Genomic DNA, 23,963 nt, shown 5'->3' with positions numbered 1-23,963 from the left:
TGATTTACTGTTTTTTTTTTCCTTTTTTTACGAGTCAAAGTAAATTTTTAATTTCAATAAAACTTTTTAATTTTTTTAAAATCATTATTTCTTTAAGGTATTTTCTATTTCAATCATTAAAATAAAAAATGTGACATTTTTAAAAATATCATTATGAATCTTATATAAGTATATGACAAAATATTGTAATTTTTATTTTTTTTTCTTGACAAGTGTTAAAAGTTGAAGTCTGTAGCAATTAAATTTGAAAAATTGTAAAAATGGCACTTGTAAATTTTGAATACTTTTAGATTTAGTATATTTTTCTACTTAAACTTGTCTTACTACACAGAAGAAAAAAAATAGATATACTTTTTAGTTGTTTCAGGATTCTTGCAATTTTTTTATTTCTATTAACATTTTATATATATCAAAATACTTTTTTCTGGAAAAAAATGAATATTATCAAAGCATCTTAATATAACACAATTTTTGCAAGCATCAATATAAAATTTAATTAAACTTTTACTATTTTTTTTTTGGTTTATGATAAACAATAATGAAGTGTAAAATTAAAAATCTTTTTCTACTTTGATTTAAACATATCATTTTTACTAAATAAACGATTTAAAATATAAATATATTTTATATAAAATATTTCAAGTTACTGTCATAACATAAACTTTATTGACCACTTTATTATATTACATAGTGCTTTTTAATAATTATATTTGAAAGTAATCATATTTTTTTGAAAATTTAAAATATAATAAAATTTTAGAATAAGGGAACTAATTTAATTTTAAATTAAAGTTAAATATAAAATTACTGGCTATTAGTAATATTAGATTGTCCAAAATAAAATGCATGTTTTTTTTATAAAACTTTCTAATGAGCGTAACTTGTTTAAAAATTAATTTTTGTTTTTTCAATAACAATTATAAAATTTATCACATTGTTTCCAATGCAAATAAGTCTATTTTATCTTTAGGATAAAAACATTAATTTTTTTAAGTGATAGAATCTTTAAAGACAAATTTTAATAAGTCTATTGTATAAAAATTTTTGTCCTTTTTTTGATTTTATCAAAGAAATTATTGAGAATTTTATATTTAGAAAACATTATAAAAAGTTTTAAAAAAAATGAACTTTTTTTGAAATGTTTTTTATGTCATTTTATAAGGGAAATTCACAGAAATTTGAAAAAATAATTTGCTTTATTAATAAGTATTTAGTTATTAATTGAAGTCAACTAAAACTAAAACTTATTTAATAACATGAATTCATATTAAACAATCTAATACAATTTATAATGTTTAATGTTGTTAATTCTATTTCTTTAGTATATCATTTTTTAATTATGATGTATTTTTAACTAATATTATGTATATTTTAATAGTTATGATTTTTTTATATAAAAATTGTTTAATATTATAACTTAAAAACTTTTGATTATTTCATTAAAATCATAATAGGATTATTTTTAATAAAATATTCTTTAAGATAACTTGTTTAAAAAAAATTTTTATTTCATATGCTAAATTTTATTAATACTTTAATTACATTTATATTTATTAGTTTTTTTTATATATAAAAAATTTTTTGTTAATAAAATTAAGATAATATAAGTTTTTGAAGTTTAAATTAAAATAAAAGTAAAAAAAATTGTTTGTTTTGTATAAACTTAATTCATAATTTGTGTTTGTTCTTAGATACTAGTAAAGCAGCTTATAGAATTATTACAATTTGCATAATTTTAATAATCATATCATTTTTTTAAATATATATATGCATGGTTTTTATGATTATTAAACATTTTAATAGCTATTAACGGAAATTTTTGACAAAGTAATTATTTCGATTTATCACAAGCAGTTTATTAAATATGTTGAAATTTAATTTTTGTAAAAAAAAGTGTAAGAGTAGTGAAATAGTTTGTCACATTGAATGTACTTCATTAATATTGTTTCTTATTTACAGATGCATAAAAATAGAATAAATGTTTATTTTACTAATAAATGAAAATTTGTAAACGTTATTAAATGTTTTATTTTTTAACTTTTAACTATTAAACATTGGTAAATTAAATACTTTATAGAATTTAAATAAAAGTAAATTCCAGAAAATTTTGTTAATTACTTATGATTACCGTTTTTTTTACAAAAATTTTATGTTAAAATCATCAAAAGTTGTTTTATCTTTTAATGGAAGCTTTTTTTTACCTCCTTCAAAAATATATTTACATAAGTGACAAAACAGTTTACTAAATGTATCATTTATAATAGCTACTAAAATATCAAAAAACATTAAAATTAAATTATAAATCAAAAGTTGTTACATCTTTAGTTTGAATATTAATGTACAATATAATTTTTTTTATGAATGTTTTTTCTAGACTTTAGTTTTAAAAAAAATATTCTTAATAGTTTTAATGATTTTGTTTACCAAATAAAAAGACACTAATGTATAAACTGAATAATATTATATTTTTTGAATAAAATTAAAATTAATCAAGATTATTCAGAATAATCAAACATATAAAATTTTTGATAATCATCGAGATTGATAATTTATTAATAGTTTTATCAACATATAAAATGAAATTATGATATTAAACTTTTTGTTTCGAAAAATATCTATCAACATTTTTAAACTTTAAAAGCAGTAACTAAATAATTTCTAGAAAAATGTATTAATTTTTAACAGTTAAAAGGAAAAGTATAATTTATTATTATAAATTTAATTTTAATTTCTTTTTAAAGCAGTAAATTTTTATTTTTTATACTTTAGTTTTAGTTAATTTTTCTATTCCATTTATGTCAAGAAATTTCAAGCAATTTCTGAAAATTTATTCTTTTTTAATTTTTAATAATTTTTTATCTTCAAAAACGATTATCAGAAAAATATATTTAAAATTATTATTTTTTTAATATTATTAAAAGAAAAAAAAGTGTTTTTTAATCATTTTGAAAAAAGTTAACATCTTAAAATGATCATTGATATTTTTAAAATTATAATTTAGAAATTGTGGTTTCGATATTTACTTAAATTATAAAACAAATAACATTTTTACTTAAAGAAATTAATTTAAACAAAGTAGAATAAGGCAGCAAGAAAACATCTAAATTTAACGGAAAAGATAAAATTTATAAATGGAAAATAATTTTTTAGATATTTTGTTTCAAAAATGATAAATGATAAAAAAAATATAATTGAAATTGTCTTACAACATAAAATGATAAAATTTTACTATTTTTCAATAGAAAAAAAATAAAACTGTTACTATTTATAGTTAAAAATTAATGTAACATAATTTTTATTACTAATTATAGCAAATTAACATTGTTTTGTGTGAGCGCAAATAGAGCTTGGATTAATTTTTCCGTCTTCAGTAAGAATAAATTGATAAATTTCTTCAAGAGCATCATTTCCAAATGTTTTACAAAGTTGTCCTAATAATGGAATACTGTTTGTAAATTTGGTACAAACTTTCTAAAATAAATAAATGTTGATATATTGTATTTCATTTTAAAAACATACATTTACAACTTGTTTTAATTCAGCATCACCTGCATCAGCTACAACTGGAAGTTCTTTTTTTACTTCACCCCAAAAGAATTTACATACTGAACACAATAAACCTTTTGAATCAGCGTTAAGTGACGCGGATAAGGCAACTAGACATGCAAATAAAATTGCTGAGAAAATAAATTTCATTATTAATTTTTATGAAAATTAAAATAAAATAATTTCTTTTGTTAATATACTAATGTAAACGACATATTATTTTTCATATCTAGACAAAGATCCTGTTAAAATGATAGTAAAATTATGTTAAAAGCAATTTCTTATCTTTAATGGTAATTGGTCTTTATCATATTTATAAAAATTATAATATTCTTTTTTATAATAGAATTGACAAAATTTTATAAATGATAATAAATATCATTTTAAAAATAGTCATTAGATTATTAGTTTTTTATCTCTTATAACTAAATATTTTTAAAAAATATTATTACATACGTATTAATAATATATTATTATTGAAATTTCGGTTACAAAATTTTTGTTTTCAAATCTTCCTATTTGATCAAATTAAAAAAAAAAATATGGCAATATTATAAAATATCACAATTAAAAACAAAATAATTTTAAAATTATTATAACGAAATTAATTTTTATGAATATTTTCTATACACTTTATCATGAAAATTAAGAATTATCACAGTAAATTATTCGTTTTGTTAATTTAAATTTTTTTTAAATTTGTTGTTATGGTAGTCTTAAAAATATTTATGCATCTAAATTGGTAAATATTGTAAACAGATTAAAGTTACAAATAAATATTAAGTAATATATTTTGTTTACTGATAAATATTTTGATTAGATTTAAAAATTGTTTATGATAAATAATGTCATGTGAAGACATTGAAGTAAAAAAAATAAAATGAAATATGCATTATTTATAGAATCTATCAAACTATAAAAATAATTACTAAATTATTTACATAATTCTAATTTACTACAAAGTTTTCTTGGAACATTCATTCGATCCAATTGGTATAATGCATAAAATAATACTATAGTTATATCTGCCAAAATATCATAACAAATATTTTCTATGAATTCATTTTGTATTCATATTTATCACAAATTTTTTAAAATTTTAAATAATTTTTGAATCATCTTAATGAATAGTAAAATATATTTATATGATTTTTTGAAAAAAATAAGCAAATTTTTTTTTTTTTCTTTGAATAAAAAAGAGATGAATTAAAAAATAAATTTTTATTTTTTCTAATGATAATTTTAAAATTAATATAATTCCAAATAATAATATAGAGATACAAATGAAATTAGTCAATTTTTATTTATCTAATGATAAAAGTTTTAGTAGAATGGTATATTCATTTGTAGTCATAAAATTTTTATAGTAGTATTAAATTATATATTAATCTTATTTACTTTTGTTAAAATTATCTAGCTTTTTATTTATGAATATATAAAATTTTTTAAAATATAAAAATAATTTTTAAGTAAAGGTAAAAATAATAAATGAAAAATGAGTAATATTCATTTTTTTTATAAATTTTTTGAAACAACATATCGATGATAAAATAACATTTTCTTTTTATGTATTTCTATATGAAATAGCTGACAATTTTATATATTATATTAACATATTCTGCATTTTGTTCTTTTAGTCTTTTTAATTTTATTATTAAATTTTATAGCTTCGATCTTTTTTATCAATTATAACATTTTTACTTTTAAAACTATGGTTTTAAATATAAATGTTAATTAAAAAAATCCTTATATTTTAATGTTTAAAAAAAATATATTCTTTTCATTTACCCTCTGATTTTAATTTAGTTATTTTTAAGTAAACTGATGTTGAAATTTAATATTACTTTTAAATGAAACTTTGATGTTTGAAATTTTTACTTTATATAATTAAAGAGTATACAGATTGATTTTGGCAAATTATTATAAAATAAATAGAAAAAATTAATTAAAAATTATTTTATTTAAAAAATCCTTGAGAAAAATGATAAATAAAATTATTATAATATTTATTAAAAAAGTAAAGAGGAATTAAAATATATGTAATACAATTAATTTTTTGCTTTTGCAAAAAAAAATAAGAGAAATACGAGTGCAACAATCTTTAATTATATAATATCTTAAATATCACAGTATTCTTATCAAAGTATTTTTAAAGAAAATAACACTTATTTAAATATTTATTATAAAGTTAATAGAAAAAATTTAATTAACATATATTTATAATAAAATTACTTGAATTACTTTTTAATAATTTATTTATATTTAAATACAAATTTTTTAAAATTTTATTGCGAAAAGAGATCAAAATTTATGTTAAAAAATTTTTTTTATCGTAATTTTTTTTTGACTAATTTTATAATTTTTTTTTTGAATTTTGATAAATAGCATTTCACATATTAATAAGTTTGTTGTTACTAAAATTGAGATTTTAAATATTCATTAATTTACCGGTGCAAATTGAGTACAAAATTTTATTAAATTCTAAAAAAAATTTAATTGTTTTTAAAAATTTTGTTAATATGTGTATTACCGAATCGAATACTTGCGAACTCCATTCAAACTATCTATCAATATAGGTGATTTTTTTTTATGTAAACTTTCTTCTCTATTTGCCAATACATCAAATGCTACTTTACTAAATTGTCCTTCGTTTTGATAAATACTTGTATTTAATCTAGTTCTCCTTTTTTGTGAAGCATTTTTTACAAAACATCTTAAACATTGTTTAAAACCGGGCATACCATAAGCATAAATGAGTGGATTTATGGCACAACAAACATGAGATAACCAAACAGTAAAATATGTTGCACCTAATGATGGTCGATAAAATGTTAAAAAATGATCTGCAGTATTAATTAAATAAAGTGGATACCAACATATAGCATATGTTGCAACAAGAATCAACAAAGTTCTTATAATTTTTTTACGGTTTCTGATTCTTTTTTGTCTATCTGATGCTCTTAATAAACAAGATACTTGAGCTTCATCAAATCGTATTCTACTATAAATTGCTGCATAACAATAGCATATTATAGTTGAAGGAAATATAATTGTAGCAAAAAATATTACATAAACTAAATATTTTTCATCAACAACATACAAAAAACTACATTCATTTCTTTTATTAAAATTTTTTTTAAGATTAGATGAAAAACCAAATATTTCAAATAATGGTAAAACTCCAATTAAAAATCCAACAATCCATGCTAATGCTATTAATATAAATGTTCTTAATTTTCTTGATGATTTACCAAATCGTGTATATGCATTTAAAGGAGAACATATTGTTATATATTTATCAATTGCCATAGCTAATAAATGAAATGTTGATATTGTACAAAGTATACATAATATTAAATGAACTGCTAAACAAGGTGTAAAACTATTTGGTTCTTTTGTAATTACAGAATAAACTGTAAAAGGAATTCCAATAGAACCGGCTAAAAAGTCGGTAAGTGCTAGTGAAAATATATATGTATTTGTTGCAGTTCTAATAAATTTATTTCTCATAAAAACCCATAATACTAGTAAATTTGATACCGATATGACTATGGATAATGTCAATTCACCAGTAACATATATAAATTGTAATTTTTCTTCACTCATGCTGAGAATATTAATAGTTTGTAAAAATATTTCTACTTTATAAAAGCGTAAATGAAAGAAATATCCAAAATAAAGTATCAATTTAGCATAGCTTATTGATAAAATTCTAAAAAAAAATGAAACAACTTGTATATATATTTTTAAAAACCAATTTTGAGAACGTTTAAAATATTAAAACAAATAATGACTATACTAATCATATGTACTTTTAATCAAATGTATTATTGTAAAATTGATATAACATAAAAAAAAATATGCTATAAAAAAATAAATACAATTATTAACCAAAATTTAAAGTACATTTTATAAGATATTAAAAAAATAAATATAAATTATAAAATAAATTAGTTTTAAATAAAATAATATTTTGCTATCAAATATTATATCATTTAAATTATAAATATTAAATCAAAAAACTATAAAAAAAAATTCTTTTAGATATAATAAAAATATTTTTACCATTTACAAATTATACAAAACTAAAAGTACAATAATAAATAAAACTTTTTAAATACGATTATAAAATAATTTCTTTTTAAAAAAAAATTATAATTTTTAATATGATTTTGTTTTTCTTTGTATTACCTATTTTTAATATTAATTTTAATAATAATTAAAATAGAAAGATTTATGTCGTAAATATTTTATTAATGTCAAGTTAGCATGAAATTGTTAAAATATATAACATAAGTACACTAAATAAATTTTAAACTAATAAAATATAAATTCCATTTTATAAATTAAAAAAAAATAGATATGACGAAAGTAAAATTATATTTTAATTTAAAAAATAAAAAAAAAAAAAAAACTTACTTAAGATTGCCTTTTTGTAATAAAATATGAAATTTTTTCTTACCCAACGTTAACAATGTCAGATGTCACGTATAAAACTTCAAAATTAAAAAAGGCGGAACGTTTGGTAAAATGTGGTTTCCTGTATAATTTAAACTATTTAAAATAACTATTAACTTATCTTTGTTAATCATCATCAACTTTCACATGAGAAACAAAATTTTGTAATGGTGAATATATAAAATGTTTTAATAAGGATGCTTTTCACGCAATTGTTTTTAAGATGGAGAGAAATTATACTAGAATGAAGAAATATATATTTTGAATTGAAATTATAAATAAAAATAATATTATTGACCAATCATGAAAATATCTTTAAATTTATAATGAATAAAAAAGATATTTTTGAAATTCATCTATATTATATAAATGATGTTTTAAAAAAAAAAAAGTTAAGACTACTTGTGAAAATTGTGTCAACCATTAAGATAGTCGGAAATGGTACTAAAGGAATTTCATTGCAATTAAATGATAAAAAGAAAAATACGGTTACATTAGCTACAAACTAGAAATGCGGATGTAATATTTAGATTTTTAAAAATTCCATTATCTTTATATATCATTATATTAAATTTGAAAATGATTTCAACACTCCTTTTCATATATAGCCTAAAGAATTGTATGTAAACAACTAATAATAAACTTATAAATGAAGATGTACATTTTTAATACTAAAGAGCAAAGTTTTATAATTATTTATTTTATTACAAGATCTGTTTTATTCTTAAAGGGGTACTTAATAATATAATAAAAGAATAAGGTTACATACCTTAGTATATTGTTAATTTAAAAAATTTATAAGATATATATATTATCTATAAAATATATTAATTTAAAATAATTTTGTTAAAATATATAATATACTTAAACATTTGCAGATGCCTCAATTGATGAGTTATTTTTATTATTATTTTCCTCATTATCTTCTTTATTTAATATTATATTATCACTTTTAACCTCTTTTAATAATTCTTGATCATTCTCATTTGTTTCAACCATTCCATATTCATTATTATTATTATTAATTGTTTCTTTTGTTGCAAGACGATTCCAAAGTTTTATTATTACAAGTCCTGGAATTAAACACCAAATACCATCAGCAACCCAAAATACAAAGAATGTTTTGAAGAATGATGAATTTGAGGCAATATAAGATTGTGTACCTATAAAAAAATTGTATCATTTTACATTATGAAAATTTTTATTTATTTTATTTCAATAAATTTTAATAAAAAAAAAAAAATTTTTTTCTATTATTTAATAAAATATTTTCCTATAACTATGTAATGCAAATAATTTATATATGTATATTTAAATTTCCCAGAACTTTTTAAAAATAAAAAGTTATTAATGCTATTTATAAATATTATTTGTATTTTATATAAAAAGTATATTATGTTCTTTAAAATATTATGTTTACATTTTATATTATAATAAATTTATTTTCCCATATATCTTACCATGTGGTTGCCTAATGTATAGTGTTAAATATAATAATGTTTTCCAAAAAATAAGAACATTAACTGTAAAACATGTTAAAACAGTATGTCTTGATTTTTTTTTATTCTATAATAATAATAATTATAAATAATTAAAAAACATATTGTAAATAAAGGCTTACCAAATAAATAATATACAGACACATTATAATTTCAATAATCATTAATCTCCCTGTAGCCATTGTAACAATATCCTTTGGGTCTCCATATCGAAGATCAACGTCAGAATAAATATTCCCTATAAAAAAAAATTAAAAAAATGTTTTAATAATATAAATAAACTTACAAAGATAATAAAAATTTTCTAAAATTCCACCACGAACTGTTAATGGTCTTAACATTGTATATGCTACATCAAGAATACATATTACTGCTGATGTAATATTCCAAATTTCTATCCATCTAGGTAAAATACTATCAGATGAAGTTTTTGATAAATTTTCAAACATTTTTATCTTAAAAATAATTATAATAATATATTATTAGATATTAAAATGAAAAATAAGATTTATAAAGAATATCTATTTTAATAAAAATTTTGTCTATATATATATTTTTGTCTTATATAAACCTCTTAAAACATCAGTTGACCTATAAATTATATATATTTTTATGTTAATAAATATTAATCAGATAGTTTTATGATAGTTATCATTGTATTATAACAAAATTCTCCAAGGTCATTTATTAAAATAAAAACTTTTAAGAAATTCTTTGTTATATTTTAAACAAATTCTTTTGATATATAATATCTATATATATATACTATCATTAAAAATACAATATATCTTAATAATTATCTTTTTTCTATGAATTGTAGAATAAGATAGTTTGTTATATTCATACTTATATTTTAGTAATATTGTCATGAAATAGTTAAAAAGTCAATTATAAACAAATAAGTAATATAACAATCAAAATAAAAGAATTAAATAAATCATATAATAATAAGTTAATTGTACTAAAAAGGTAATTGTAATATAATATATAATTCTTTTACAAAACTTTTTCTAACACTTATGCCACTTTAATATATTTCAATTTTAATCATATAAAAAGTAAAGGATATTTAATAAACTTAAGATTATTATAAAAATAACCAATTCTTATGAATAACTTTTTTTTTAAATAATATATAAACATTAAAATTAAAAATTAATTTTAAAGGAAGTATGAATGACATTATTATATATAAGTATTTCCATAATTGATATAAACTTTTCAACTTCAACTATTGTATAAAAATTTAAAGATTTGATTTATTTTCATTTATAAGAAAATCATTTACTTATATATTAATTTATTAAATAATTTTATTTTTTTTTTATAAAAATGACATATTACATTAATAAATTTATAATTTATTTTATTTTATTAATTATGTTTAATAATTATTATTGCTGCCAACTAGATATGTTAGTCAGAGGACATTTTAAATTAAAAAAAATGATTGAAAATGACAATAATGAATTATTAGAAGAAGTAGAAGATTATATTATAAATTCAACTTCTGTTTCTAAATTTGGGAATTGTGTGGAAAAATATAATTTACATAATTATATATTTAAAACATCATTAAGTAATGATAGTAAAATTTGTTATATATGTGTTTTATTACTTCCAAGATCAGTAAATGCAGTACAAATTATTTATGATAAAAGTTTGTTTTATATTTATATATAAATAAATAAATTTTTTTTATCAATTAAAAATTATTATTTTTTTAGGTAATATTTGTTATAATGATATTGTACATGCTCGTATGAGTTGTTTTGAAGCATCTTTAATAACTGCTACTATGGGAAATTATTTATTTAAAGAAGAGGATAGTAGACCAATGTCTTGTGAAATAAATGAAATATATGATATTAAATATCATAAAGTGGGAACAAATATAACTTGTAGTAATAATAAATCAACAAGTGTATGTTTATTTTAAAAATCTTGAAATAATTTAAAAAATATAATTTTATTTTAGATTGAAAATTGTAGATATAAAGATGTTTTATCACTTTCTTTTCCTAATTGTTACAATACAAATATTGAAAAATCGTATTTTTGTTTAGGAAATTTTAAAGATCGTGAAATGAAAGAATATACATTGTTATTTGATCTGGAAACGGGAAAACACACGTGTGCACGTAGAATATCAACAGAAAATTCAATTAAATTATATGTAAGTGATACATTTGATTGTATCAACGATCTTAATGCAAAAAATGTTAAAGAATATACATTTAATAAACGTAAGAATATATCAATTATTTTTTTGTTTAACTAAATAATTTATTTAGAAAATTTTATCTCTGATAGTACATTATGTACTTTTCCAGAATATCTTCAAGGTAGTTATGAAACATTTGACATTAAAGATAATAAATTAATTTATAAAAAAAGTATGGAAAATTTTGAAAATTTAACAAGTTATTGTATATCTAATAATAATAATAATATTTTTCTTGTAAAGACATTTGGAGAATGTGGTATACCATTAGCTTTTAATTGTTTTCATTTTGTTATAAGAAGTCCTTCTGTAGTACAAATAAAAATTCGTGGTGCGCAAACAAATAAAATTGAAGAATGTTTATCTTATCCAGATAATGATAATTCATTCTGGGTAACAGCAGCAAAAAATATTGAATTTAAAAGTTTTTGTGGTTTTGAAGGATCTTGGGGTACAATATTTGACAATACATCTGATAGATGTTTTAATGTTGATGTAATATCACCCACATTTAATTCTTTTAATATCGTAGGTTTTAATTGTCAAGAAAATACTATTTTTCAAACAAAAACTTATCAATGTATGGGAACATGGAAAGAGAACAACAAAATTTATTTATATACAAAAGAATCAACAAATGAATCAACAAATGTAACATCTAATGTTTGTTTTATAATACAAAATATTGGTAATAAAATAATGTTAACAAAAGTGGGATCGCAATGTCTTCAATCATATAATGTAAATCAAACATTAACATTAGAACAAAAATTAATAGAACCATCATTAATCAGTACACCATTAATTGAGATGGCAGAAAATTTTGAAAATGGTCCCCAAGGTAATATGAATGATTTAATTGATGATGAATATAATGATACAAAAATTTTGACACAAGATGATGATCATTTAATACAAATTAATAAAACAAAAACAAATTTTTCATCAAATATTTATTATATACCAAATATATTTATATTTATTATTATATCTTTTAATTTTATAGCTTTTTAATTTAATGTCTCAATATTTTAATATTTTACAAATTAAAAAATTTTTATGTATTAAAATATATAATAAAAAATTTTTAATTATTTTTCTTAAAATTTAGTCATCATTTATTAATTAAATTCCTCCAGATGAATTTGAACATTCTCCACTATTAGATGATAGTGGTCTAAATTATTTTAAATAATAATTAAAAATATAATTTACCTGCTAGGCGGACAACTTGATAAACTACTATTAGCTTCATTGTCATCATTATAATCAACTAATGAACAAATACTACTAATGCTTCCCTTACCAGTATTCTCATTAGTAACTACAATTTCTGGAACAAATAATGAACAACAAGAATTTCGTGAAAATTTGTTAATAACCGGCATTTCATTATTTTCAATTTTTTTAATTGGTTGTTTTCTTAAAGTGCATAATGTTGTATTTAAAATTTTTTTATTACTATGAGGGAATATTTTAGAATCTAAGGATTGATGATGTGTTATATTAAAAGATGAGCGATTTTTAAATGATAATCCACCAACTCTTTTACATTTTACATTATTTAACCAAGCTTGTATCTTTGTTTTTGCTTCTATTAATTTTTTTTTCTCTCTATAATCATGTTCAATATCTACTCTAGCACGCATTGAATTTAACATTAAATTAACCTTTAAATAAATAAAACAAATATATTATAAAAAAAATATCTTACTTGGTCATCAATATTATCACTTGGTTTTATGGCTCTTACCATTAAAACAACAATAATAAAAGCAAATAATGATAAAATAACAATCGTATACATATCAGATTCGCGCAAATTTTCAAAAGACATTTTATATTCATTCCATTGTTTTACTGTAATTATATCAGCTAACATTTTAATATAATATGTACAATTTGATATTTCATTATCATGAAAAAGTTCTTTTAATTCCATTTTATATTTTAAAAAAAAACTATTTAATAAATTTATAATACTAAAAAAAAATTTTATAATACTTTTTTTTTATTATAATTTAATGGTAAAAAATCATATAATAAATAATTTTTATATATATTCATTAAACCAATAATTTGAATAAAATAAAGTTAGTTAAAAAAAAATTATAAAAATATAAAACATTTATCTATAAAGTTCTATTAAAAAATGTGTATTAATCAATTTATAATATATTTATAAATTTAAAAATATATTATTATAAAAATATTAATTAAGTATTAAATGTAATCATATAAAAATATTCTAACTAGGCATTGTTAAACATTTGCATGTCTTACATTATATATTTTTATAAAGCTTCTATTTTAATGAAAAATATATAGATACTTTCATTATTTTTAATATTTTTTTTAATCTAAAAATATAAAAATTTTAAAAGTTAAATTTATCATAAAATTCTATCTGTAAAAAATAAAATTATATATTTTAATTCTTATTTATAAAAATAAAGTTGTTTTTTTTTTCTAAGTAATATCATTTTATGATATTATACTAAATTCTTCTTATTTTTCTATTTTAAACACAATTTATTTTTTCGAATAAATGACAATAGAATAAAATGTTAATAAGAATTGATATTAATATAAATGAACTTTAAAAACCTAAGAAAAAAAAAAAATTTTCAATACAACATTATATATAAAAAGACAATATATATTAAAATTTTAATATGTAAATACAAAAAAAAAACTTTTTTTAATATCAATTATAATAAATTTTAATAATGTTTTGAATTTTAAGTGATTTTTGTTAAATCGAATAGAACTATGGTAACTGTTCAAGCAATTTTATAGGTTGCGAAAAAGCACAAGTCAGGGATATTAGTTGATTAATTATAATATTAGTTATAAAAAACATTTTCATAACATTATATTTTTTTCCATTTTCATATATAAAAATTTTGATTGTTAATTACTAAAAAAAATTAAACTAAGTGTTTTATTTTATGATTAGTCATCTTCTTTTGGATCAACATAATCTTCAAAATCTGGATCCCTATATTCTGTAAATTTATTTGGTATTGGTTTTAATCTTCCAAGACTTTCTAATGTTACAGGATTTTTTTCAAGTACTTGTTTACCAATTGATTGAAATCGATGTTCCCAAAATGAAGCTGTACGTAATGCAGCACTTAAATATGATGTCCCATTTGTTCTATAAAATAATTTAATTTATATTTTTAATGTTAATTATTTAATTTACCTAAAATCTGAATCACCTTTAGTAAATAAATATCCTGATATTGGATTTTCACCTTTAGTTCTAGTTGATTCAGAAACAAGATTATGTTCCCAATTTTGTGGACCTTTTGGTGTATATTTTGTAGGATGTTTTCTATATAAATTAACAGAATGTGCTAAATCAAAATCAAAATAATCAGGATCTGATCTATCTGGACGAGAATAGTATGTTCTTGGCATGTATGGTGGTATACCATTATCATCATCAATATCATCTGTAGATAATCTATCATTTCTACTACATGACATACTTCTATATGGTGATGATGAATATTTTATTGGTTTTGATGAAATTCTTGTACTTTTCCAAAGTCTTGATTCAACATCATTAATTAATTTATCATATTTAGATTCAATTCCCTGAGTTTTTGATACAGCTGGTGCTGCATATGGTCCTGTTACAAAAGGATTTGTATTATTATTAAATGATTTGTTATTATAATTTGTATCTGAAATTGATGGATATTTTGCATAACTATTTGAACGATGAATAAATGCTTTTGGTTCATATACATTATATTTATTAACAGTAGAACTACGACTACGACTATCACAACGTAATATTGAAAATGGACTTTCAGCTCTTTTTTCAGAGCTTCTTTTTAATCGTCCTTCTAGGAAATTATTGTCAATTTTTGTGTGCTCTGCTACCAATTTTGCTCGATGATAAGAATCAGAAACTGAATTTTCTAATTGTTTCCATGCTGGTTTACTTTTTCCAATTGTCTCATCAATAAGATCATCCAAATCAACTCTATGAAATGGTGGTAAAGTATTTTTATATGTTGTTACTTCAACAGGTTCATAAATAGCAGCATTTATCTCACTTGTTACATCTTTTGCTTTTTTTATATCTGTAATATATTCCATCTGACTTGAAACATCATTACACATTGCAAGAAGTCTTTGAGATTCAGCAATAATTTCTTTTGATGTCTTAGATAATTTAGATTTTGGTGTTATCTAAATAGTAAAAAAAAAGTAGTGGGTTGTTATAATTAATGACATAATAATATTAAACCTACAGATGAATCATCAGAAGCCAACGTTGTATTAGATTGTGTACAATTATTTATTGGTGATAATACATTACTATTATTATTATTTTTCAATGATTCCGTATTTTCTGTAACTGAATTAATATCTAAAGAAGAAGGTTCTGTGACATCATCACCCATTTTCTGCAAAAAAAAAAAACTTAAAATAATAAATGTTTTATTGAATTAATTGAGAAAAAAAAAACTAAATAAAAATTAATATATTTTAAAAGATAATAAACGATTTTTTCTTTAATATCAATTTAATAATATTGTTTATAATGCTTAAATAATAAAAAAAAAAGTTAAAAATGTTTTAATATTTAAAATATTGGTTAAAAATGTAAATAAATTATAATTTTTTTTTGTCAATTAAAATAAAAAAAAATTTTTTGATTTTATATAATATATTAATAAACAATAAGTTGTGTTATTAAAATATGGTACAGATGATTTTAATAAAATTTTATTTTCAATCAATTTATCTAGCTATTATATATTTATATATATACTCTATATCAACAATAATTATACTTTTAAAAGAAAATAACATTAAATTGAAGTTACTTTTAGTTGAGATTTAATATCTTCTTGTGATAAAATTTTTACTATAAGCAAAAGTATGTATAAATAAAGTTTACTTTATCTAATCTAGCTAACACCAAAATATAATAAAGAGATACATATATTTGATTTGTGTATACGTAAGACAATTTCAGAATTATTTATAATAGATAAAAGCCCTATTGAAATATTATAAAGTTCATTTATCTATTTAACAATGTATTTAGATAAAGAAGAATAAAATAATCTTAGAATGAACAAAAATTATCATATCTTCTGATCAATTTAACGTATCTCTAACTTGAGGGGTGGTTGTGGATGTTATTATAATTATAAAAGATTTTAGTATAGTATTAATAAGAATAAATGTTGATCGTACTCTTTTCATCACAATATTAAGATATCATTATAAATATATATATATCTTAATACATATATTCATTTTAAATTTTGTTAATGTAAAGCTACGTTACTTTAATAATAATCTCAATATACCTGACAATATTCAATTGTCAATAAATATCTTAACAGTACTTCTGTTAAAATAAAATTATAACATTATCAACTAATCAAAATGTTATATTAAAGTTAACTAAAAAATGTTCTTAAACTTTAAAATTATTGTCAATTTTTTAAATATTAACATTTATTGTAAAGAGATTTTCAATTTATATTTGTATAATCTTTAAAACAATCATTTAAATATTAAATGACATGCCAGAATGATAAATTTAATAACCTGAAAATTTAAATTGTCGTTAGTTTAATAATATAATTAAATGTTCTAGCGAAAGTTAATAGATATCTTTTTATATTTTTTTTTATTATTTTTTTCACACAAATGTGATTTATTATTATATAATCTATAAAATTTTAAAAAAAAAACAATAAATATTAATGATATTTTTAATACATTATAAAAACACAAATAAAAATTATTAATGTAATAATCAAAAATCATTTAAATAAATATGTATAATAAAATAAAATATATGCTTTATTTACTACAACTATTTATCATTTATATATTAAAACAAAAAAAAACAAATAATTGATAATATGCATAATCTGTTTAAAAAAATATTAATTTTTATTAAGCATTCGTAATTCTTGAAAAAATAGCATGCCAGAAATTATAATTTTTATACTCATATGTCAAAATACTTTCTCCAAAAGTTATTATTTCAATGTTTTTTCTTTTTTCTTAAAAAAAATAGTAATTGTTTTAAAAACATTGAATTTTAGTAATATTAAAAAATTATTGATGGTAAAAAAAAATTATTTTTAGTAATTTTATGAAATAATACAATCACTTTCATCAACTTGTTGTGTTAATGATTTATCACTACTTTTACGAATTTTGAGAGAAAGGTGTTTTGTTCGTCTTATTAATGATCCAGAACGACTTATGTTTTTACTTTCATTATTTGATGTTTTATTTGTATCTTTTTCACGTTTCTCTTTACCAGGAGCAATCTTTAAAAAAGAATAATTATATAATAAAAAAAAATTTTATATTATACCCTTAAGGAACAATTTCTTTTAAGCATACTTAAATCTCCCGTAATGCCAAGAGATGGTGTTGATAGTTGTGTAGATAATGTTATAATTGGATTTGCTGCACCTTCACGAACTTTCTCAAGTGTTTTTCCTTCGTGGTTATTTTTCTTCATACTTCCAACTCTTTTTAAAAATCCTCCGGAGTTTTGAGATTTTGCCTCAATAGCAGCATTTTGCAATTCTTCTTTTTCTGCTAACTAAAATAAATAAATATTAATTTAAAATTTTCTTATTCTATAGAAAACCTATACAATTTTATAAATATTATATATTGCTTCAATATTTTTATTAAAATATTTATATCAAGTAATATTAAGATATAAATTGTTTTTTTTTAAAACCGATTATAATAACTTACAGCTTTCATAGCAAATCCACTTAAATCTAAAAGAGACTTGAAAATTGTAACAATATTAATATTATTTTTTGCTGATGTTTCTATATATTTAACTTTTGAATTGAGACGTGATACCCAAGCATTTGCAGTGGCTTCAAATATTTTTTTAGATTCCATATCACTTTTATTACCAACAAAAACAGTTGGAATACTTGAAATATCACTACGAATAGCTGTTATTTCATTCCATAAATCACTCATTTCTTTAAAACTTTGAACATTATCAACACTAAAAACAATCATAAAAGCAGAAGCTGAAGAAATTGCAACTTTGCGCATATCAGGAAAATTAAAATTTGTATCAAGAATTTCTAAGTTTAACTCAGATCCATGAATCATAAATTTTCTAGAGTGAAGATCTTCAACTGTTTCTCTATATTTTTGAGTAAATTCTTGGTAAAGATAACGACGTATAATTGATGTTTTACCAACTTTTGAGGAACCCAAAACAACAAGACGATGACTAGAATTTTCTGTCATTTTATAATATTTCTTTATTTTTTTTTATTATTGTTTAAAATGTTTACTAAAACTAGGAAAAAGTTATAGTGTACTTAAAAAAAATATATACATATAATATATATATGTATATATATATATATATATAAATACAAAATACTAAGATAGAAATATTTAAAGTTATCTTAGAAAGCTTCAACAAGGTATTAAAAATTAATCTTGACTTGTTTTAATCTCAATCTAGAGATTAGTAACATTATTGTCATCACATGCTTTAGCTTATATTAACTGTTAAAGTAGACGGATATATTTTACAAAACATTTATAAGTTATTTCTTAATAGATGAACCAAAAAAAGAAAGGTGAATGATAAGTAAAAGAAATTCATATAACTATTATGTGAGAAATTTAATAGATAAATAGGAAATTAGAGCATAAAAATTATTTATTACGTTATACTTTTAGATACGGTATATATTAACATTTAAAAAAAAAAAAGTTGTTGAAAATTATCTAAGAATTCTGTTAAAAAGTAAAATTGAAATATTGAAAAATATATGTAAAAGTCAATTAAAGTTAAAAGCAATAATAAAAAATTTTATAATTAATATAAATATTTTAGTAGAAAAAAACAGGAAGATAGAAATTAATTTTTTATAATCATTAATAAGTTTTTGTTTAAAATTTATTTTAATATTAACAACATACAATATTAGAAATAAACTATATTGTTAACCAATTATTTTTTATTTTTTTTCTGTTAACATTTTTTTTTAAATTAATTAAAAAAAAATTGTATTATTTAAATAGTCAACCATAAAGGACAATACATTAAATAAAAAATATATTATATAAAAAATATAGTAAAAAAAATAAAATAAAATAATGCATTAGTTATATCATACTTACATTTATGATAATAATTTAATTATCCTTTATACAAAAAAAACTTTTAAACATTATTATTTTGAAAGATTTTTAAATATGTCATGTTAAAAGAGAGAAAAAAAACGAACTAGTCATTTAAAGTATTCACCAACAACTTTTAATAACTTTTAAATATACCTTTAAGTTTTAAAATAATTTAAAATAACACTAACAATTATATGCCATATATATATAAAAATAAAAATTTTTAGCTATATATGTGAATCTTAAAAACAAAACTATTACCATAATTATTATATATTTCAAAACCTATAATTTATAATGCCATTTATGAAATGACAATTATTATTATAATAAATGTAACTTTAATTATTTAAAAAAAAATTTTTTTTTAAAACAAAATAGCAATAACATTATTTTTATATAAAGTATAATATTTAAAAGGTATATCAAAAATTATATAAAATTTATCAAAAAACTAAAAATTTAAAATTTTGATATATTAAACATTTATTATTAATTTATATTTTAAAATTGTGCTATATTAGTTAGTAATTACATTTGAAAAACATAAAATTAGATAAATTTTATATAATAAAAATGATATATATAGAAAAGAATTGTTTTATTATTAATATGTATATATGTATATATATGTAACAAAAATCGGATATTGATATCTTAATCTATGATATGTTTAATTGTGTTTTTTTTTTTTTATAAATACTGAAAAATTAATTATCTAAGATAAAATGTTATAAAAGACTATGTGAATATGAGAAACAGGGCATATTATTAATGATGCAGGAATAATTATAAAATTCAGATTGTTTAAAATTTAAATATCACTTTGGTTTTTAGTAATAAAGACTTTGTATTATATATCTCAATTCATGTTTATAAAAAAAAATCTTATCATTCTTAATCATAAATTATTATTATATATATAATGCACGTTTATAAAACTATTTTTAAATTAATCTTTTAGAATTTATTTATACTCATGATTGGCACTTTTTAATATAAGCATATGTAGCAATTTTTATAAAAGAAAAAAAAAATGTAATATATCTTTTAATCACATTCTTAATATTAATATAAAAAGTATAAAATATTAAGAATATTATAAAAAAAATTTGTTTATAGATAAGAGTTAACAAGTTATATACATTTCTAAATATTATAATTACAATTAATTATAAAAATTTTGTTTATAGGTTATAAATAGTGTATATGGAAATATAATTAATATAATGTATACAAAAAGATATATTTATATGACAATACTTTTCTTTTTAAATATTTAAAAGCATTATAAGAAAAGAAAAAAAGATAAAATAATTAAGTATTGTTAAAAACCACAATTTATGCCTAAATAATTTAATCAAAATTATTAGTGGTAAAAAAAAAATCATTAATAAAATTATAATAGTGCCAACCTTCCAAACATACTAAAAAATAACACTTCATTTAAAGCATATTGTAAAAAAAACCAACATTTTTAGATTAAAACATTGAAAAACAAAACTTTTTTTCTATTTTCATTTCAAAAATTTACCACTTGATTTAGAATGAAAAAAAAATTGATTATGAGTATGTTAATTTCAATTGAAAAATGATAGTGCTATAATATAATTATATTTAATACATTACTAAGCACTTTAAAACATCATTTAATTAAATTTTTAAACAAAAATGGCAAAAAAAAAAATTGTATAGATTTAAATGGTTTTGTAAAAATAATTACAGCTATATTCAAATTTTAAATTACATGATTATAACTAAATTAAAGAAAAAGATTAATACTTTTTTTTAAAATATATTTTAAACACATAAATTTACAATTTATTTTGTAATTAAAAAAAAATTTTTTTCTAATCTATTAGATAGAAAAATAGTTTTACTGTGAAAGTTTTAAAAGATAAAATGAATATTTCAGTTTTATATTTCAAGTTTTTTTTTTATTTCTAATATATAACTAGTAAAAACAAATAAAATATGAAGGAAACAGAAAAAAAAATAATAAAATTGTTAAATTATGAATATATATTTACAGAATAGTATTCATAAAATATTTTATTTGTTAACCTCAATTTATTGTCTTTTTAATAATATTCATACGTACTTCACTGACTTTTAATAAATCCTAAAAAAAAAAATAAAAATAGTTAAATATTAAACAAATTTATGTTTAAAAAAATTACCTTTTCTAAACATGATATATTTTTTAGTAAAAGACTCTTTTCCTGTTTTAAGTTATTGTAATAATTTATAATTATTGAAAATGGTTGTTGTTGTTTTTGAATAATTAATTTTTTTTCTATTTGCTGAAATTGTGTACTATTTTTTAAATACAAAGTTTTTTCTTCTTTAATAAGATTATCAATTTTATTAATGTCATTTTTTAAATCTTCTATTTTTATTTTTGTTTGATTTGTATAATTCTTATTATTTTCATATAACATTCTTAAATTTTCCAACTCTTTATTATTATTTATTTTTTCTATATTATTTTCTTTAAAAATTTTATTTTCTAAGTCTGGTATTGTAGAAAGAGTAAAAAATGACTTATCATATGTTTTTTCTTTTTTTTCTAATTCTTTTACAATAATTTCTAATTCTTCTAATTTTTCATTCAATAAAAATATTTCATTTTTTTTAGCTAAAATACTTCTTCTGATTATTCTTATTTCTTTTTTTAGTTTTTTTATTTGATTATAACAGCTATATACTTGTTTTACATAACTTTTTTCCAGTGAATCATTATTTAATTTATTTGAAAATGTTATATTTTCATTGTTATAAATTATGTTTTTACTTTTTATTAATGATAATGATATTTCACAAATAAAACTTTTACACCCTTTTATCCATTCTTTTTGAATTTTAAGTTTGTTACTAGCAATATATAATTCTTCCTCCACATTTTGAATTACAAATTTGTCATAAATATAGTTATTTGAAAAAACATCCGGAACAATTGATAATTTTAATTTATTATTTTCTTCTTCAAAAAGTTTGTCATATTTCTTTATATTTTCTTTTAAATCTATAAGTTTTTTTTTATCCTTAGTTAATACTTCCTCAATCATTTTTAAAATTAATAAATAAATGTCTTTCTTTTTATACATTTCATTAATTTTCATTTGATAAAATGATTGAAAATTTTTATTATCCGTATAATCAACAAAAGTATATTTAATATACCTTTCAGTAAATAATAACCAATTATCATTTTCTTCTTCATATGATAAATTTTCAAATAATAAAATTTTTTTTTCTAATGCATTTGTTTTAGAAAATTGAAAAATTTTATTACTACTTTTTTGAGCAATTTTCATGTTTGAACTAACAAGATAAACTATTCTAATAGCATTTTTAATATCATCTACCATTCTATTAATAACCTCATCTGTTAGCTTTCTTTTCAAACATATTTTATCAAGATTTATTTTGCCATTTTCTATTTCTTTTTTAATATATTCTTTATGACGCTCAAATTTATTAAAATCTTCTTTGTATACTTTTTTATTATATGAAAATTTTTGATTTTCACATTTAAATGAAGCACTTAAAATATTGTCTAATACTTTTTTCTCATGTATTATATTGTTTTCCAAAGTTAATAATTCTTCTTTTAATATAATATTTTCTTCTAAAATTAAATTATATTTTTTTTGTATTTCATTTAATGGTGGAATATGAATATTATTATAATATTTGAGATTACTAATATTTTTATTACTTTTTTTTTTCAAATCTAAATATTTTTTTAAATCATCTTCAATTAATTTTTTATAAGTTATCTGAAAAAAAAAAATAAAAAAAAAATATATTTTCATAAAAGTTTAATAAAATTTTTTACCGAATTTTGATATACTTCATCAAGTTCCAAAAGAATTTTAATTTTTAAATCCTTAATTTTTTCCATTCTTTTAAAATAAATGAAAATGTAATTTATATAATAATATCAAAGATAAAAATTAATAATTCCTCAAAAAGTTTCATAAATAATAATTTTCTCTTGAAAAAAGATAAATTCACTTAAAAATTTTTATATATCAAATGAAAGTAATTTTTAAAAA

The 23,963-nt window shown here is 18.3% G+C and overlaps 8 protein-coding genes across 8 annotated transcripts; 1 reads left to right on the top strand and 7 right to left on the bottom strand.

Annotated features, from left to right (window-relative positions):
- Positions 1 to 3,315: 3,315 nt before the first annotated feature.
- On the bottom strand, positions 3,316 to 3,696 carry SRAE_X000255000 (Saposin B domain and Saposin-like domain-containing protein; the record flags this gene model as incomplete). The annotated part of the gene is made up of 2 exons (XM_024645722.1): positions 3,316 to 3,471; positions 3,520 to 3,696. The coding sequence occupies 2 exons, from the start codon at positions 3,694 to 3,696 to the stop codon at positions 3,316 to 3,318; spliced, it is 333 nt and encodes a 110-aa protein (XP_024499976.1).
- A 2,324-nt stretch (positions 3,697 to 6,020) lies between these two features.
- SRAE_X000254900 (Adenosine receptor) lies at positions 6,021 to 7,152 on the bottom strand (the record flags this gene model as incomplete). The annotated part of the gene is made up of 2 exons (XM_024645721.1): positions 6,021 to 6,027; positions 6,077 to 7,152. The coding sequence occupies 2 exons, from the start codon at positions 7,150 to 7,152 to the stop codon at positions 6,021 to 6,023; spliced, it is 1,083 nt and encodes a 360-aa protein (XP_024499975.1).
- Positions 7,153 to 8,868: 1,716 nt separating this feature from the next.
- Positions 8,869 to 9,952, bottom strand: SRAE_X000254800 (Emopamil-binding family-containing protein; the record flags this gene model as incomplete). Its single annotated transcript, XM_024645720.1, has 4 exons — positions 8,869 to 9,167; positions 9,465 to 9,570; positions 9,626 to 9,741; positions 9,790 to 9,952. 4 exons carry the CDS (start codon positions 9,950 to 9,952, stop codon positions 8,869 to 8,871), a joined length of 684 nt encoding a protein of 227 aa, XP_024499974.1.
- A 997-nt stretch (positions 9,953 to 10,949) lies between these two features.
- On the top strand, positions 10,950 to 12,741 carry SRAE_X000254700 (Hypothetical protein; the record flags this gene model as incomplete). The annotated part of the gene is made up of 4 exons (XM_024645718.1): positions 10,950 to 11,163; positions 11,231 to 11,427; positions 11,482 to 11,749; positions 11,798 to 12,741. The coding sequence occupies 4 exons, from the start codon at positions 10,950 to 10,952 to the stop codon at positions 12,739 to 12,741; spliced, it is 1,623 nt and encodes a 540-aa protein (XP_024499973.1).
- Positions 12,742 to 12,852: 111 nt separating this feature from the next.
- On the bottom strand, positions 12,853 to 13,669 carry SRAE_X000254600 (Hypothetical protein; the record flags this gene model as incomplete). Its single annotated transcript, XM_024645717.1, has 3 exons — positions 12,853 to 12,904; positions 12,943 to 13,397; positions 13,442 to 13,669. The coding sequence occupies 3 exons, from the start codon at positions 13,667 to 13,669 to the stop codon at positions 12,853 to 12,855; spliced, it is 735 nt and encodes a 244-aa protein (XP_024499972.1).
- Positions 13,670 to 14,682: 1,013 nt separating this feature from the next.
- SRAE_X000254500 (Hypothetical protein) lies at positions 14,683 to 16,151 on the bottom strand (the record flags this gene model as incomplete). Its single annotated transcript, XM_024645716.1, has 3 exons — positions 14,683 to 14,887; positions 14,936 to 15,936; positions 15,999 to 16,151. 3 exons carry the CDS (start codon positions 16,149 to 16,151, stop codon positions 14,683 to 14,685), a joined length of 1,359 nt encoding a protein of 452 aa, XP_024499971.1.
- A 1,716-nt stretch (positions 16,152 to 17,867) lies between these two features.
- Positions 17,868 to 19,011, bottom strand: SRAE_X000254400 (Small GTPase superfamily and Ran GTPase family and Small GTPase superfamily, Rho type and Small GTPase superfamily, Rab type and Small GTP-binding protein domain and Small GTPase superfamily, Ras type and P-loop containing nucleoside triphosphate hydrolase domain-containing protein; the record flags this gene model as incomplete). The annotated part of the gene is made up of 3 exons (XM_024645715.1): positions 17,868 to 18,050; positions 18,098 to 18,331; positions 18,493 to 19,011. 3 exons carry the CDS (start codon positions 19,009 to 19,011, stop codon positions 17,868 to 17,870), a joined length of 936 nt encoding a protein of 311 aa, XP_024499970.1.
- Positions 19,012 to 21,967: 2,956 nt separating this feature from the next.
- SRAE_X000254300 (Hypothetical protein) lies at positions 21,968 to 23,809 on the bottom strand (the record flags this gene model as incomplete). Its single annotated transcript, XM_024645714.1, has 3 exons — positions 21,968 to 22,024; positions 22,083 to 23,684; positions 23,744 to 23,809. The coding sequence occupies 3 exons, from the start codon at positions 23,807 to 23,809 to the stop codon at positions 21,968 to 21,970; spliced, it is 1,725 nt and encodes a 574-aa protein (XP_024499969.1).
- Positions 23,810 to 23,963: the final 154 nt, after the last annotated feature.

Source organism: Strongyloides ratti, scaffold srae_chrx_scaffold0000007, assembly GCF_001040885.1.
Source record: "Strongyloides ratti genome assembly S_ratti_ED321, scaffold srae_chrx_scaffold0000007".
In the NCBI taxonomy this organism is placed as follows: domain Eukaryota; kingdom Metazoa; phylum Nematoda; class Chromadorea; order Rhabditida; family Strongyloididae; genus Strongyloides; species Strongyloides ratti.
The sequence above is the reverse complement of the archived record's forward strand: the minus strand, read 5'-3'. Positions and strand labels throughout refer to the sequence as shown.